The sequence below is a fragment of the Somniosus microcephalus genome, chromosome 3 (assembly GCF_052327205.1).
Source record: "Somniosus microcephalus isolate GS21.2 chromosome 3, FLI_Smic_1.0, whole genome shotgun sequence".
NCBI lineage: Eukaryota > Metazoa > Chordata > Chondrichthyes > Squaliformes > Somniosidae > Somniosus > Somniosus microcephalus.
In genome coordinates, this window is record NC_140989.1 from 93,255,678 (window position 1) to 93,273,218 (window position 17,541).

A 17,541-nucleotide genomic window follows, 5' to 3' on the forward strand; every position below is an offset into this window, starting at 1 on the left:
CCTAGATTGCCAAGAGGCTGCTAAAGTGGGGTCATCCTCCTCTTCTTCATCAGAATTATCAGAATTAGATTCCCCCATGATAGGGTTCACCTGAGACCGCTTGAATTGTCTGGTTGCAGCTACAGCAGCAGATCGAGATCTGGGCAGCTGATAGAGGTCTGCATTTCTCTTTGCCAAATCCAGTGAACAAGCTAGGTCAAAAGCTTTTTGTAGCTCAAGTGTTTTACTTTCTAGTAGACGCTGGCGTATAAATGGAGAGGCAATCCCGCAGATGAAAGCATCACGAATCATTTCTTGGCGGTACAGCTCAGCTGAGGCTGCCTGAAAGTTACAATCTATGCTGAGCCTGCGAAGTTCTTGCAGGAATTCGTCAATTGATTCCCCTGGCCCTTGTCGGGCTGTGGCCAGTAGATGTCTAGCATAGACCTCATTTGGGGTCTTCGCATACAGTTTCTGAAGTGCCCGAATCACCTCTTCGTAATTATCCCATTCATCAACATATTCGAACACTTTTGGGGTCACATAATTGACAAGTATCTTCAATTTAGCAGGAGCATCCGCTTTACATTCATCCAGAAAATTCTCAAAAGTACGATACCAATGCTTCCATACCCTGCCAGCTGCTGGTGTATTCGGGTCCAAGTCCAGACGAATAGGTCTAAGGATTTTCTCCATGATGGGTGGTTCCCTGGATCCTTAACTTCCGAGTTTGTCTGAAGGTCGAGTATTTGTCAGTGTAAATACTAAGTTACTTAAATTGATGTAAGAAAAAGGAGACTTACCATCAAGTAACTTTAAAGTAAGCTTTAAGTAACTTATAAACACACTATATACAAGAGAGGTCTTTACCATGCCTCTGGTAGAAGCCTCTTACAATACTGAACAGACCAGTAATTATACCAGTCCAACAGGAAGTGACATATGACAGGAAGTGAGGTATGTACACAGTTCATAGTTCATAGTTCACAGTTCACAGGAAGTGATGACATAACTTCCCGGAAGTTATTATTTTTATCACATGGACTATTACTAAAACAGAACAGAATAGTCATTCCACAGGCTCTACATCAAGATATGCTCAAAAGGATTCATGAGGGACACCTCGGAATTGTAAAATGCAAAAGGAGAGCAAGAGACACTGTTTATTGGTCTGGCATAAATAAGGACATTGAGAACATGATAGGCAAATGTGAGACATGTCAGAAACACCAAAACAAACAAGCAAAGGAACCAATGATAGTAGCTGACATACCAACAGCACCATGGCAAAAGGTTGGTATGGATCTTTTTCATTTAAATGGTAAAGACTATCTAATAGTGATTGACTACTATTCTAACTATCCCGAGATGGCGCTGTTCTCAAGCACCACAGCAAGCAGTGTCATAATGCATGTGAAATCCATCTTTGCCAGACATGGGATTCCCAGGATTGCCGTTAGCGACAATGGTCCGTGCTTCAACTGTAAGGAGTGGCAACAGTTTGCAGCACATTATGACTTTCAACACATCACATCCAGTCCTTTGTATGCTCAGTCGAATGGTAAGGCAGAGAAAGGTGTTCAAGTTCTCAAGCAGCTACTGAAGAAAGCGACAGAAAGCAAGTCTGATCCTTATCTCGCCCTGCTGAGCTACCGAGCCTCACCTTTAGACTCTGGTTCTTCACCTGCTGAACTCCTAATGGGTCGCAAGTTGCGTACCGCGCTACCCTGCTGTGCAAAAGAAAAGCAGAGTAAGGAACTGAGACAGAGACTTCAACTGTTAAAGCTGAAACAGAAATTATACTATGACAAGTCATCCAAAACTCTGAAACCATTGACAAGGGATGATGTTGTCAGGATTGAGGATCCAGATGCATGGAACAGGAAAGCTACAGTTCTTGAGGAAGTAGGACCAAGGTCATACACTGTTAGAACTGAGGAAGGACAGATTCACAGGAGGAACCGCCGTTCCCTCCTAAAAACACAAGAGACTATCGAAGAGCAAATCGATGACAATGCCGCAACTGAATCTTGTCACTCACCACCAGAACAATCTAACACAAATACACATACAGGCTCTCATGAAAACACATCAGACTTACCTGTGCTGAGAAGATTCACACGTGAAGTAAAAAAGCCTGATAGACTTAATCTTTGAGTACAAAGAAAACTACATTGAAAATGTATTGACTGTTGAAGATGTTTATGTTGTTATGATTGATTGATATTGATTGATACGGATTTTGTTTAACCTCAAAGAAAAGGGGATGTAATGATCAGTAACCTGTCATTCTGGAATGGTACACTAGGTGGTGCTGTATGTATATAAGAGTGGGCTACCCACGATGCACTAGGCTAACCACAAGGCAGCAGTCAAGATGGATGCCTCTACAGATACTGTACCTAGTTCACATGTGCTCAATAAAGTGTCTAGCAAAAGCTAGCTGTTCTTAATAAAAACGACTAGTTATTAGTGAACATAACACCTATGTTCCCCAACATCTTTGGGAGGTTATTTGTGTCCTCCTTTGTGAAGACAGAATCAAAGTATGTATTTAATTGTTCAGCCATTTCTTTGTTCCCCATTATAAATTCCCCTGATTCTGACTGCAAGGGACCTACGCTTGACTTCATCAATATTTTTCTCTTCACATATCTATAGAAGCTTTTACAGTCAGTTTTTATGTTCCCTGCAAGCTTACTCTCATACTCTATTTCCCCTCTTAATTAATTCCTTTGTCTTCCTTTGCTGAATCCTAAACTGCTCCCAATCCTCAGGTTTGCTGCTTTTTCCAGCCAATTTATATGTCCTCTCCTTGGATCTTATGTTATCCCTAATTTCCCTTGTTAGCCACGGTTGAGCCACCTTCTTTGTTTTATTTTTATGCCAGACAATGATGAACAAATTCTGTAGTTCATCCATGCGATCTTTAAATGTTTGCCATTGCCTATCCACTGTCAACCCTTTAAGTAACGTTCCCCAATCTATCCTAGCCAGCTCCCACCTCATACCACCGTAGTTTCCTTTATTTAAATTCAGGACCCTAGTCTCTGAGTCAACTACTTCACTCTCCCTCTTAATGAAGAATTCTATCATATTATGATCGCTCATCTCCAAGGGGCCTCGCACAACAAGATTGCTAATCAATCCTTTCTCATTACATAATACTCAGCCTAAGATGGCCTGATCTCTAGTTGGTTCCTTGACATATTGGTCCAGGAAACCATCCCGTATACACTTTAGGAATTCCTCCTCCACAGTATTGTTACTAATTTGGTTAGCCCAATCTATATGTAGATTAAAGTCACCCATGATAACTGCTGTGCCCTTACTGCACGCGTCTCTAATTTCCCGTGCCATCCCCAACCTCAGCATTACTGTTTGGGGGTCTGTATCCAACTCCCACTAACATTTTCTACTCCTTGGTATTTCTCAGCTCTACCCATACAGATTCCACATCACCAGAGCTAATATCCTTCCTTACTATTGTGTTAATCTCCTCTTGCACCAACAATGCTACCCAACCTCCTTTTCCTTTTTGCCTGCCCTTCCTGAATATTGAATACCCCTGGATGTTGAATTCCCAGCCTTGGTCACCCTGGAGCCATGTCTCCGTAATCCAAATTATATCATACCCGTTTACATCTATTTGCGCAGCTAATTCATCCACCTTATTACGAATGCTCCTCGCATTAAGACACAAAGCCTTCAGGCTTGTGTTTTTAACACTCTTAGCCCTTTCAGAATTATTATTTGCTGTGGCCCTATTTGATTTACACCCTTGAGTTCTCTGCCTTCTACTTTTGCCTTTCTCCTTCCTGTCTTTTGCTTCCATCCTTGCTTCCCATTCCTCTTTCTCCCTGCACAGGTTCCCAACCCCCTGCCATTTTAGTTTAAACCCTCCCCAACAGCACTAGGAAACACTCCCCCTCGGACATCGGTCCCGGTCCTGCCCAGGTGCAAACTATCCTGCTTGTACTGGTCCCACCTCCCCCAGAACCGGTTCCAATGTCCCAGGAATTTGAATCCCTCCCCCTTGCACCATTCCTCTAGCCACGTATTCATCTGAAATATCCTTCTATTTCTACTCTGACTAACACGTGGCACTGGTAGCAATCCTGAGATTACTACCTTTGAGATCCTATTTTTTAATTTACAGGAAACTTTGGTTTATCCGGAGGTTAACTGTCCGGAATGCTCGAGCCATCAGCAAAATTCAGGAGTCGGTACAGTAAGTTTTTTTTCTTTTCGTTGCTTTTTTTTCACCAGTCAGGCTCTGCAAGGTCTAGCTAAAGCTGTTGCTTAGCTACAGAGACGCTTGCAAGCTACGGCCGACTGTTTAGAAGCTGTTGCTAAGCAACAGGGTTTGTTGCTAGATACGGAGCTCAAAAGCTTCCGTATGTTTTAACGTTAGCGCTGGTTTGTCCGGCAGTTTTGATGGGATGGCAACAGCTTGGTCCCGTCGGTGCCGGATATCACAAAGTTTCCTGTACCTCCTAACTCCCTGTATTCAGCTCTTAGAAGCCTCAGAGGAGACCTCAATTAGGCCTCCTCTTAGGCTTCTCTTTTCCAGAGAAAAGAGCCCCATCCTGCTCAATTGTTCATGATAGTTTCATCCTCTCAATTCTGGAAACATCCTTGTAAATCTTTTGTGCACTTTCTATAGTACTTCAATAACTTTTTTGTAATACGGAGACCAGAACTGCACATAGTACTCCAAATGTAGTCTAATGAAGGTTCTGTATAAATTTAACATTAACTCCCTGCTTTTGTATTTATAAGCAAGGATTTGGAAAATCCACCCCATAAAATCATAGATTGTTACTTCACAGAAACAGGCAATTTATTCCATCAAGTCTGTTCTGGTATTTTTCTCCACTGAACTACCTTATCTAATTCCACTCTCCTGCTTGCTCCCTGTGCCCTCTAATATTCCTCTTTTCCGACCAACTTTCTAATTGCCCTTTTAAAATAATTTATCGACTCTACTTCAACAATAGTTTATGGTCGAGAATTATTATTCCAACCAGCCTCTGAGTATTTTTTCTAAAGTCCCCTTTAATTCTCTTTGTGATATTTTACAGGAAAAAAGGGGTTAATTGGTGGACAGGCTAAATGCACCAATGATCTTCTACTTAGAATACATTAGTCTGTTACTCAACTAAGCATTGTTGTGAATCTAGCTATTATTTCGATTCTTTGGGCTTCAAGCTGATACTATTTTATCCAGTCTAGCTCTTCTAATTCCAAAGGTACAACTGGGTTACTAAGTAATTTCATATGGTAATCCATATGGTAATGAAAACATTTATAAGACGCCAAGGGGTAAGCAAATTTATGAAGCACTAATGAGACAATGTTAAGGACTTATATGTTGAGCTTATCTTCAGAATAGTGCTTTAGAAATAAAAATGTATGCTACCGGAGTACATTCTTACCTAGTCAGAGGTTTTGTTTCATGACAATATCTGTGCAACTACTTTTGTAATGTACTTAATTCTGAGCAGCTTTGTTTGATATCAAAATCAACTATGTATAATAGACTCCCACTGCATTTCAGAAGTGTGTAATGATTAATTAGCTGTCCTTCAGTCTTCTGCCAAGACTTTTCTATTTCTATGAAGCGCTTCACTTCTGCTCCAACTACTGATAAGAATATTGCTAACCTAAAACATCTCCTTTTCTTAAGTACTTTTTTCTACAGGTTTGAGTTTTCTTGTACCTGGAGGCTTTTAACTTTTTAAGCTTTTGATTTTGTCAAAGAAGTTTAATTAACCATATTCTACTGTTTTATTTTTGCTGCATGGCTATCTGTTTCCTTATTTTCAGGAGCAAAATTCCGTAAATATGTTGGACATTCTGCTCATGTGACTAATGTGCGCTGGTCATATGATTTTCAATGGCTAATAAGCACAGGTGGTGCTGATCACTCTGTATTTCAATGGAGATTTATTCCAGAAGGAATGTCAAATGGAGGATTTGATGCATCACAAGGTAAGAAAAACTATGTTATGTTGCAGAATTTTTTTACGTGTAATTATGGTTGTGGTTGTTGGAGGCCAATCATCTCCGCCCCAGGACATCACTGCAGAGCTCCTCAGGGCAGAGTCCTAGGCCCAACTATCTTCAGTTGCTTCATCAATGACCTTCCCTCCATCGTAAGAGCAGATGTGGGGAATGTTGGCTGCTGAGCACAATGTTCACCTCCATTCGCAATTTCTCAAATAATAAAGCAGTCCATGCCAGCATGCAGCAAGTTCCGGACAGCATCCAGGCTAAGGCGGATAAGTGGTGAGTAATATTTGCGGCACACATGTGCCAGCCAATGAAAATCTCCAACAAGGGAGAGGCTAACTACATCCCCTTGATATTCAGTGGTACTACCATCACTGAATCCCCTAACATCAACATCCTGGGGGGTCACCAACTGGACTGGACCAGCTACACAAATGCCATGGTTACTAGAACAGGACAGAGGCTGGGTATTCTGCGATGTGTCTCTCACCTCCTGACTCCACAAAGCTTCTCCACCACCTACAAAGCACAAGTCAGGACTATGATGGAAAAGAAAGATTTTCATTCATATAGCGCCTTTCACAACCACAGGACATCCCAAAGCACTGTACAGCCAATAAGGTACTTTTGAAGTGTAGTCACTGTTGTAATGTAGGAATATTCTCCACTTGCCTGGATGGGTGCAGCTACAACAACACTCAAGAAGCTTGACACCATCCACCAGCTTAAATATCCACTCCTTCCACCACCAGCGTACCATGGCTGCAGTGTGTACTATCTACATGATTCTTATGCAGGGGAGGGAAGATTCCAACAAACTAAACACCATTATAAAATGTGCTGCAGTAGATGTTTCTTTAGTTGGGTTCTTGCTCTTAAAGGTACATCATTGTGTTTAGTGTATCTGTTTACAGGTCACTGTTTTTCCGCTATACTGTATATCTTGGAGAAAGGAAGTTAAGGAAATTTATTGAAGCCACCCTGGCAGCTTATTACAACTGTACTGCAGCTATTATCTGTGTTGTTTGTCCAGTGAATGTTATTAGTGTACTCATTTGCAAGCAGCTATAGGTATCCCATGAGCTATACCTCTATTTGTAAGTTGTAGAGATAAATCAAAGCCGGTATGCCAGATATTTATAACTTATGCACTCCATTAAAACTGATTTTTATGCTGCCACCCATGAGCTTAGGGCCATCTTTGAACATTTTCTGAAACATCTACATGCAGAGACTAAGATTTCCCAAAGGGGCAGATGCATAACCTTGCATCCAGAATTGGGCACCATGTCCAGGTCAGCAATGGTTCTGTCAGTGGCTGTGAAGGTTACGACTGCATTGAACTAGTATATGGCAAGTTGTTGTTGTCCGATTCAACTTTGCCCTACAACTGGGCATAGCCATGGATCAAGCATTAGAAGAAAGACTGATGTAACCAGGGGAGGATGATGAACTCAACCACAAGACAGAAGATTTGCCTGTGCAATGACTGGCTCATTCAGAGAGTCATCAGGCAGGGTCCAATTGACCAAACATTTAATTAAATGCCATATAGCTCCAATGCATAACAATCACTTGTGCCTAATAATTTTGTTCAATAAAGCATCATCTCTATTCAAACCAGTTGTACATTAGGACCCATGAGAGAAAGAAAGAGTGGCATTTATATAGTGCCTTTCACAACCTCAGGATGTCACAAAGTGCTTTAAGCCAATACTTTTTGAAGTTGTTGTAATGTAGGAAATGCAGCAGCCAATTTGCCCACAGCAAGCGCCCACAAACAGAAATGTGTAAATGACCAGATAATCTGTTTTAGCGATGGTGGTTGAGGGATAAACATTGGCCTGGGTACTGGGGAGAACTCCCCATGCTCTTCTTTGAATTGTGCCATTGGATCTTTTACATCCACCTGAGAGCGCAGACGGGGCCTTGGTTTAACGTTTCATCCGAAAGATGGCACCGCCAACAGTGCAGCACACCTTTAGTACTGCACTGGAGTGTCAGCCTAAATTTTGTGCCCTAGCCTCTGGAGTGGGACTTGAATCCATAATCTTCTGGCTCACAAGCGAGTGGTCTACTGACCACGACATCATTTGTCCCCAACAACCCTAATGTAAAAACAAAAACAAAATACTGCAGATGCTGGAAATCTGAAATAAAAACAAAAAATACTGGAACTACTCAGCAGGTCAGGCAGTAACTGTGGAGATTGAAACAGAGTTAACGGGCTGAATTTTTTACTTTGCAGGTTTGCGAGTGGTTGGGCAGTTAAAAGCGTTGAAACTGACAGTGCGTCGGGAAGCCGGCTTCAACCCGCCGGCTTCCGCCTTTAACTCGAGCACATTAGTCAGAGACCCACTCGGTAGAGCTAATTAAAGTAGTTGATAGTTCATTAAGAAGCTATTAACAGCCTTTTTAGCCTGATGTTGCAGCTTTTACTGGCTGTCTACGGGATTCACAGGCTTGCTGAAACTCGCCAATGAAAGCAAGGCGAGAGCAGAGCGGCCATTGTGGGAATTGACAGTAAAAAAAAAAATCACAAATACTCACACCTGCTCCCTTGCCTAAGGGAAAGGCTTTTGCTGACACCATTTGTGCTGAGTGTTTGCTTTCAGTGTTTGCAGGTGATTTCTACAACTTTGGAAGTTACTCTCACTACATTGGAGGATTGTGTCTCTGATCTCCACTTTACCTAGCATCGATCAGATCAACTATTTTGCTATCGTATCGATCAGATGAGCATAGGTGCCGCTTAAGCTGTTTCACCTTGGACCTCAGATTCGGACCAAGATGAGCCTCAGCAGCAACAACACCACCAGCAGCAGCAGCCGCAGCCTTCTCCTCACCGATCTGCCGCTCCACAGGAGAGAGGGGATCAGCACAGGGGTGCACCTTGCAGGAGGTGATACACCCAAGACAGGATATATAGGGAGAGGATCAGCTTCCTGGACATGGCTGAACACCAGTGCCTCAGGAGGCTCAGACTATCTCGTCAGGCCGTGGCAGATATTTGTAGCCTGTTGGAAGAAGACGTGCAGTCAAAGTGTTACCAGTGGCTGTCAAAGTCACCACCGGCCTCAACTTCTTCGCCTGAGGCTCCTTCCAGGGATCTGCAGGAGACATTTGCAGGATCTCGCAGTCGGCCGCCCACACATGCATCACCTAGGTGACCGATGCCATATTTGACAAGGTAGGTATTTATGTACACTTTGCCACTGATGAAGCCAGTCAGACTCAGCGGGCACTCGGTGTAAGAGCCATAAAAGCTGAAGAAAATACTTTAAAATAGTGGCTAAATGGCATAATACAGTTAATTTACCTGAACGACTTATTGTATTAAGAAACCCCCTATTTTCTTGCTCCAGTAGTATAGTCCGACACCCCCTTCATTCTTGCCACAATGGAACAGTCCCTAAGCCACACATGGGTGCAGCCATCTTACAGTTTTAAACTGCACGTGGCGAAAGAGGCAGAAGCTGTGAGGTTTGGAGCAGTACAGTTTTTGACCGTGTTCGTTTATACGTGTTTGCTTTGTAATTCTGTTTGTTAAGTGTTATAGTAAACCGTTTAAAAGACAAAGCTACGTTTGGGAACGTTTTATTTCGACACGCGTCTACTCGATGTTAAAGGCCCCACAGCCCAGTGGCCTGCCTGTTTGGAAACTAAGAAGCGCCACTACATTAGTCAAAAACTAGCTCCCTAAGAAGGAAGGGACGGAATCGTCGGCGAACGTATACATGAATGGTCACGGAGCCAGACGACAATTTAAGAAAGCGAAGGTACAGTTACTGTTACTTGCTTTGTTCATTCTGTTGAGAAGCTAAATAAGAGCTGCGGGTAAAATGGCCGAGGCCTTACGGAGCCAGGAGCTTCCCCCAGCCAGAAGGATTGCTGGCCAAAAGAGGGAAATAAAGCTCACCCCAAAGGCAAGGGAAGAGAAGTTACATAGAAGCATAGGTGCAAGGAAGGCTAAATTAGTTCAGATAACTGGAAAAATGAAGATAATTGATCGTCTCATGGAAGATAATGCTAATATTAAGAAAGCTGAAGACATGATGTATTACGATTTCTCCAAGCTGCATGAAGAATTTAATATACTCAATGAAGATGTATTAGCACTTCTGTCTGAAGAAGAGGGAAACACTGATCAGCACGACTAGTTTGATCTTAAATCAACCAGCATTAAGGACTATATCAAGGCCACGGAGCAGTGGATGTTAAAAATTCGTCAAGATGCTGATACAGCAGAGAAAGATAAGGTTGACGATGAAGTCGGACCAGACGATAGCATTTCAGAGACTTCCGCCAGACCGAGCAAAAATCGAAAAGAAGGTAGCTCTGTTTCTGGACGCAGGTCAGTCGCTTCTACCACAAGCTCGGCGCGACGCATGAGAGCGGAGGCTGAACGGGCGGCGTTGATGGCGCGCGCAGCATCTTTAGATGAGAAGCAAGCTCTTGAACGGGAAGAGGCCCAACTGCAGGTCCAAGAGGCCCAACTGCAGGCCCAACTGCAGGCCCAAGTGCAGGCCCAACAGGCCCAAGTGCAGGCCCAGCGGGCCCAGGTGCAGGCAAAGAAAGAACGGCTGGAGATGAAAACAGCTATCGAGGTCTCAGATGCCAGGTTGAGTGCGTACGAAGATTATGAAGGCTCACGGGACGGCGGGAGCCACTGCCAGTCAACGTTGCCACATAGAGTTGGATCCAGGGCACCTTCAAGAGTTACAACAGAGCCCGAAAGCAATTCCCCGGCATTACAGCGTGGAAGAGTGGCCTCTCCACTAACAGGAGCACGTGATGCTACCCCAGACGTCAGACGGTCTAGACTAGACCCTGCTGATGACCACCAGAGGCCTGAAGACACAGGGAGAAGCCTATACCGAGTGATGCAACGTCAGAACGAAATTACAGAGATGCTTGTAAAACAACAGAATCTGTTTCGACTCCCTCAAAGAGACATACCAGTGTTCCAAGGCGACCCACTCAAGTATAAGCCCTTCATCAGATCCTTTGAACAAGCCATTGACTCCAAGACAGAGAGCAGCAGTGATAAGTTGTACTACCTGGGACAGTACACCAGTGGTAAACCACAAGACCTGGTCAGAAGCTGTGAACACATGAGACCGGACCGGGGATACATAGAAGCCAGGAAGTTGCTGCAGGAGCACTATGGTAACGAGCTGAAGATAGCCACTGCATATATCGAAAAGGCTACCAAGTGGCCACAGATCAGATCGGAAGACGGAGAGGCATTGAACGCATATGTTCTCTTCCTCATAGGATGTCGCAACACCATGGAGGATGTTGAATTCATGGAAGAGATGGACAATCCTACGACTATGAGAATCGTCATCTCTAAGCTTCCTTACAGGATGAGAGAACAATGGAGAAGAACAGCCTTTGAGATAATGGAGAGACGGAAAAGTAGAGCCAGGTTTGCAGACTTAGTGAATTTCATAGACAAACAGGCTAAAATTGCTAGGGACCCATTGTTTGGAAACATCCAGGATGTCAGCCCGACCATCGATGGAAGAGTGAAAGCCAAGCCTGCTGAATCAAAGACTCTCAGGAAAGGTGGTTCCAGGGGAAGCAGCTTTGCAACTATCGTCACTCAGGCCGAGGAAGAAAGGCTCCAGAACTCATCTCCCAAAAAGAGCAGCACAGTGACGCCTGCTAATGCCTTTCAGAAGCCATGCTTATTCTGCCAGAAGAATCATACATTGGATTTCTGCAGCGACATCAAAGCACAGCCACATAAGGACAGAATCGAATTCCTGAAGTACAACGGCCTATGTTTTGGATGTCTCTCTCAGGGGCACCTGAGTAGAAACTGTAAGCAAAGAACAACATGCAGAGAGTGCACTCGGAAACATCCCAGTCTGCTGCATATCCATAAAGAAGAACAAGTCTCTAAGAAGAGTGAAGAAAACAATACCGACGAGAAGGTTGTTTCAAGTGCTCTGGTGTCGCTAGAACCAGAGACTTGTGGACTCACTGGGGCCGGTGACAGTGACTGTATTCTTGCCATCGTACCAGTAAGGATCAAGTCTAAGAGGCGTGAGAAGGTTGTGGAGACTCACACCCTCATGGATCCAGGTAGTTCAGCAACGTTCTGCACAGAATCACTCATGCGACAGCTGATCGTTAGAGGCAGAAGAACAGAAATCCTATTACGCACCATGGGTCATGAGAAGTCAATGCAAAGTTATATCCTGTCAGACCTAGAAGTGTGTGGACTTGAAGAGAAGGACTTCATAGACCTGCCTAATGTTTTCACACAGAGGGAGATTCCTGTTAGAATAGGGAACCTAGCCCTGCAGAAGGATGTGGATAGATGGCCCTACCTAGAAAAGGTGCGTCTCCCATACATTGAAGCAGAAATTGGCCTATTAATTGGAACCAATGCCTACAAAACTATGGAGCCATGGCAGGTGATAAACAGCAAGGATGACGGACCCTACGCCGTCAGGACAGCCCTTGGATGGGTAATCAATGGACCGGTAAGGAGAGATGATGGCCACAAGTCGAACAAGGAGGAACGACAAAACGTCACAGTTAATCGCATCTCTATCGCAAGCATTGAAGAGCTGTTGATACAGCAGTTCAACGCAGACTTCTCAGAACGCAGCTGTGAGGAAAAGACAGAGATGTCACAAGAAGACCATCAGTTCATGGGTTTGATGACAAGGTCTACACAGTTCATTGATGGCCACTATCACATTGGTTTGCCACTGAGAAGACAGACCGCGAAGATGCCGAACAATCGCTGCATAGCAGAGCAACGCGCCATCAGTCTAAAGAGAAAGCTGAACAAGAACCCCGACTTTCACGAAGACTACAAAGACTTCATGAGAAACATCATAGCGAAAGGCTATGCTGTAAAAGTGCCCGAAGAACAGTTGAACAGAGACGATGGAAGGGTCTGGTACATTCCTCATCACGGGGTGTATCACCCAAAGAAGAAAAAGATCCGTGTAGTGTTTGACTGCGCCGCCTCATTCAGAGGAACTTCATTGAATGACCAGCTGCTTCAAGGTCCTGATCTTACTAATACCCTCATTGGCGTCTTGACTAGGTTTAGACAAGAGCTCGTTGCCATGATGGCAGACATAGAATCAATGTTCTACCAAGTCAGAATCCCTGACGAAGATGCTGATCTTCTGCGTTTCCTTTGGTGGCCAGATGGCGACGTTACTGAAGCGATGGTGGAATGTAGAATGGCCGTACACCTGTTTGGAGCCACATCATCTCCCAGCTGTGCAAGCTACGCTCTCAGAAAAACTGCAGAAGATGGCAAGGGCAAAGCACCATCCGAGGCTGTGGAGACAATCTTCAGAAACTTTTATGTCGATGACTGTCTGAAGTCTGTGTCAACAGAAGACGATGCCATCGCACTGTCAAGAGACCTTAGAACTCTGTGTTCGAATGGAGGATTCCATCTGACTAAGTGGATAAGCAACAGCAGAGCAGTTCTAGCTTCTATCCCAGAAAAGGAAAGAGCCACTGAAGTCAAAGATCTGGACCTGAGCCACGATGTCCTTCCTATCGAGAGAGCTCTTGGTGTACAATGGTGCATCGAGTCAGACACGTTCAACTTCAGGATAATGGTGAACGAAAGACCATCCACAAGACGAGGGATTCTCTCCGTGGTCAGTTCCATCTACGACCCTCTCGGATTCCTGGCACCACTCATTCTGCCGGTGAAGCTGATGCTACGAGAGCTGTGTAGAGACAAGAGAGGATGGGATGAAGATATCCCAGAAGGTCAAGCTCAGAGATGGCACAGATGGCTGACAGATTTGCAACAACTTTCTAGCTTCAACGTCAGTAGATGCATCAAGCCCGCGAGTTTTGGAGTTACAAAGACGGCTCAACTACATCATTTCTCGGACGCCAGTGAGGACGGCTATGGCACGGCTACCTACCTCTTGCTGACAAATCAACAGGGCCAGAAACATTGTGCCTTCCTCATGGGAAAATCCAGGGTGGCTCCGCTGAAGCAGGTCACCATCCCGAGACTGGAATTGACGGCAGCGGTTGTTGCAGTTAAAGTTGACCAGGTGATGCGTAAAGAGTTACAGCTCCCATTAGAAGAATCTGTCTTCTGGACGGTTAGCACGATGGTGCTGAAGCATATAGAGAATGAGAAGATACGCTTCAAGACCTTCGTAGCAAACAGAATCTCATCCATTAGAGAAGCTACACAACCATCTCAATGGAGGTATGTAAACACCTCATTAAACCCAGCAGATCAAGCCTCACGGGGATTGAAGGCTGAAAACTTCATGAGGAGTGAAACTTGGATACAAGGCCCAAGTTATCTGCTGGAAACAGAGAGATCATGGCCAGAAAGACCAGATATGCCAAGTCAGATTACTGAAGACGACGTCGAAGTCAAGAGATCAGTCACAGTAAATTTCATAACTACGAAAGAGAACTTTGACACAGTGAACAAGCTTGTTAACCATTTCTCAGGATGGCACCAGTTGAGGAAAGCAGTTGCATGGTTTCTAAGGTTGAAAGAGTTGCTGCTACACCTGAGCGGTAAGAGAAAAGAGTACCGAGCCACTATCAGTCAGTCTGAAAGTAACCCTGATAAGCAGAGAATGCTTCTACAGCAGTATATGCATCAGCACAAGACCACATTGAGCAAGAATTCATTGACCGTGGAGGATTTGGCCAAGGCTGAGAAGGAGATAGTTTGCTTCAGTCAAAGACAAAGATACCCAGAAGAAACCGAAGCTCTACAGCAAAATACTCCAATCAAGAAAGGTAGCCATATCTACAAGCTGGACCCTACACTGCAAGATGGAGTACTGAGGGTGGGAGGGAGACTAAACAAATCTGCTATGCCAGAGGAGGCCAAGCATCCTGCTATCCTTTCTAAGGACCTCCGGGTTGCTACTCTCATTCTTCAGCATATACACCAGAGTATTGGACACAGTGGGAGGAATCACGTGCTTGTGAAGCTAAGACAAAGATACTGGATTCCAGGAGCTAATTCTGTAATCAGAAAAATACTCTCTGAATGTATTGTTTGCAGACGGTTACACGCTAGAGCTGGGGAGCAGAAAATGGCAGACCTGCCTGAAGACCATTTGTTACCAGACAAGCCCCCATTTACAAACGTAGGGGTGGACTATTTCGGGCCTTTCGAGGTAAAGCGAGGACGGAGCCTTGTCAAGAGATATGGTGTGCTTTTCACTTGTTTGACCATCAGAGCAGTTCATATTGAGGTGGCACACACGCTTGACACTGATTCCTGTATTAACGCCTTGCGGCGCTTTGTCTGTAGAAGAGGACAGGTGTCCATTATCCGTTCTGATAATGGCACTAATTTCGTCGGAGCGGAGAGAGAACTACGGGAAGCTATTGAAGGTTGGAATCAGCTTAAAATACAGGAAGCCATGATGCAAACAGGAATTAAGTGGATCTTCAATCCTCCGGCTGCATCCCACCACGGAGGTGTCTGGGAAAGACAGATACGCACCGTAAGAAAACTACTCAGTTCTGTACTGAAGCAGCAAGCGCTGGACGACGAGGGACTCCAAACCGTTCTGTGCGAGGTCGAAGCCATCATTAATGACCGATCGATAACTAAGACATCAGATGATCCCAATGACCTCGAAGCCCTGACTCCGAACCACCTGTTGTTGTTGAAAACACAGCCAGCCATGCCCCCGGGAGCCTTCAAAAAGGAAGATCTGTATGCCCGTCGGAAGTGGAGGCAAGTTCAGTATATGTCAGACCTCTTCTGGACCAGATGGACAAGAGAATACTTACCTCTGCTACAGGAGCGTCAAAAATGGTCCAAAATAAAGAGGAACTTCATCGTCGGAGACATTGTCTTAATTGTGGATGATTCAGCCCCTAGAAATTCTTGGTTGATGGGAAAAATAATTAAGACCATGCCAGACTCCAGAGGCGTCGTTCGTCGCGTCTGTTTGCAAACCAAGACCAGTACCCTGGAGAGACCGATCACAAAGCTCTGCCTGCTACAAGAAGCAGCGTGAAAAGCTCCTGAACGAAAGAAAAAAGTGGACACTTGTATTGTAAATATGTTGAACTCATTAGTTTATGACTCTTAATGTTTGAGTAATTGATATGCTTCATGTGCCTAGTCAATTAGGGGCCGGAATGTAAGAGCCATAAAAGCTTAAGAAAATACTTTAAAATAGTGGCTAAATGGCATAATACAGTTAATTTACCTGAACGACTTATTGTATTAAGAAACCCCCTATTTTCTTGCTCCAGTAGTATAGTTCGACACCCCCTTCATTCTTGCCACAATGGAACAGTCCCTAAGCCACACATGGGTGCAGCCATCTTACAGTTTTAAACTGCACGTGGCGAAAGAGGCAGAAGCTGTGAGGTTTGGAGCAGTACAGTTTTTGACCGTGTTCGTTTATACGTGTTTGCTTTGTAATTCTGTTTGTTAAGTGTTATAGTAAACCGTTTAAAAGACAAAGCTACGTTTGGGAATGTTTTATTTCGACACGCGTCTACTCGATGTTAAAAGCCCCACAGCCCAGTGGCCTGCCTGTTTGGAAACTAAGAAGCGCCACTACACTCGGCTTTGCAGCTCTGGCTGACATCCTACAGGTACAGGGCGTCATCGACTGCACACGTGCCCATCAAGCCACCCCCAATCACCCAGGAGTGTTTGTGAACCGGAAGGACTTCCACTCCCTCAATTTGCAGCTCATCTGCAACCACAAAAAGATCATGCATGTGTGCTAGATTCCCAGGGAGCTGTCATGATTCATTCATGCTGCGCCAGTCCGCCCTCCCTGTAGCTCTTCACACCTCCGACCAGACTTACTGGCTGGCTGTTTGGAGACCAGAGCTATCCACTGAAGATGTGGCTGATGACACTCTTGAGGAGGCCAAGCAATGAGGCCGAAGAACACTACACTCAAAGCCAGGTGATGACGAGATGTGTAATAGAGCAAGCAACCGGGATGCTGAAGATGCGTTTCAGATGGACAGATCTGGAGGAGCCCTTCAATATGCACCAGCCAGGGTCTCCAGAATGATTGTCATATGATACGCTCTGCACAGCATAGTGCAGCAGCGAGGATTGTAGCTGCAGGAGGAGCAAGGCGCAGAGTGCAAAGTCTCTTCAGAGGAGGAAGAGGATGAACTGGAACCTGAAGTGGACATTGCACCAGCAGCGACACACATTGCTGCCCGGGAGGCCTGGAATGGCTTCATAATGGCATGATTTGGTTAAGTTGCACCAGTGCACCCATATGGCACCCAGATGCTGAACCAACTTCCCTCCCCTGCATCAACACCAGAAAGCAGCCCTTAAATGACCAAACCATTCCTGTCACACACACACCCATTGCTCGAGATTAAGTAATATCTTACCAGTCACTCCAACTGACAAGGCCACTTCCCAGGTAGCAGGCAGAAATGGACAGGATGGGAAAGTGGTGCAAAGAAATAATTTTACGTGGCTCATAACTTCAACAGAAACTTAGCCCTCTAACGTTTTATAATACATCCATGTGCATACCCTTGTGCATCTACAATTGTGTCTTTTTC

General features: G+C 44.7%; 1 protein-coding gene across 8 annotated transcripts in view; it reads left to right on the plus strand.

Annotated features, from left to right (window-relative positions):
• The window catches only part of eml6 (EMAP like 6), an 844,856-nt gene that overhangs the window by 364,104 nt on the left and 463,211 nt on the right, over positions 1–17,541 (plus strand). For all 8 annotated transcript variants that reach the window (XM_085981352.1, XM_085981349.1, XM_085981353.1 and 5 more), the window contains one exon: positions 5,809–5,973. In XM_085981352.1, coding sequence (XP_085837478.1) covers positions 5,809–5,973 — 165 coding nt within the window. The remainder of the gene's footprint in view (positions 1–5,808; positions 5,974–17,541) is intronic.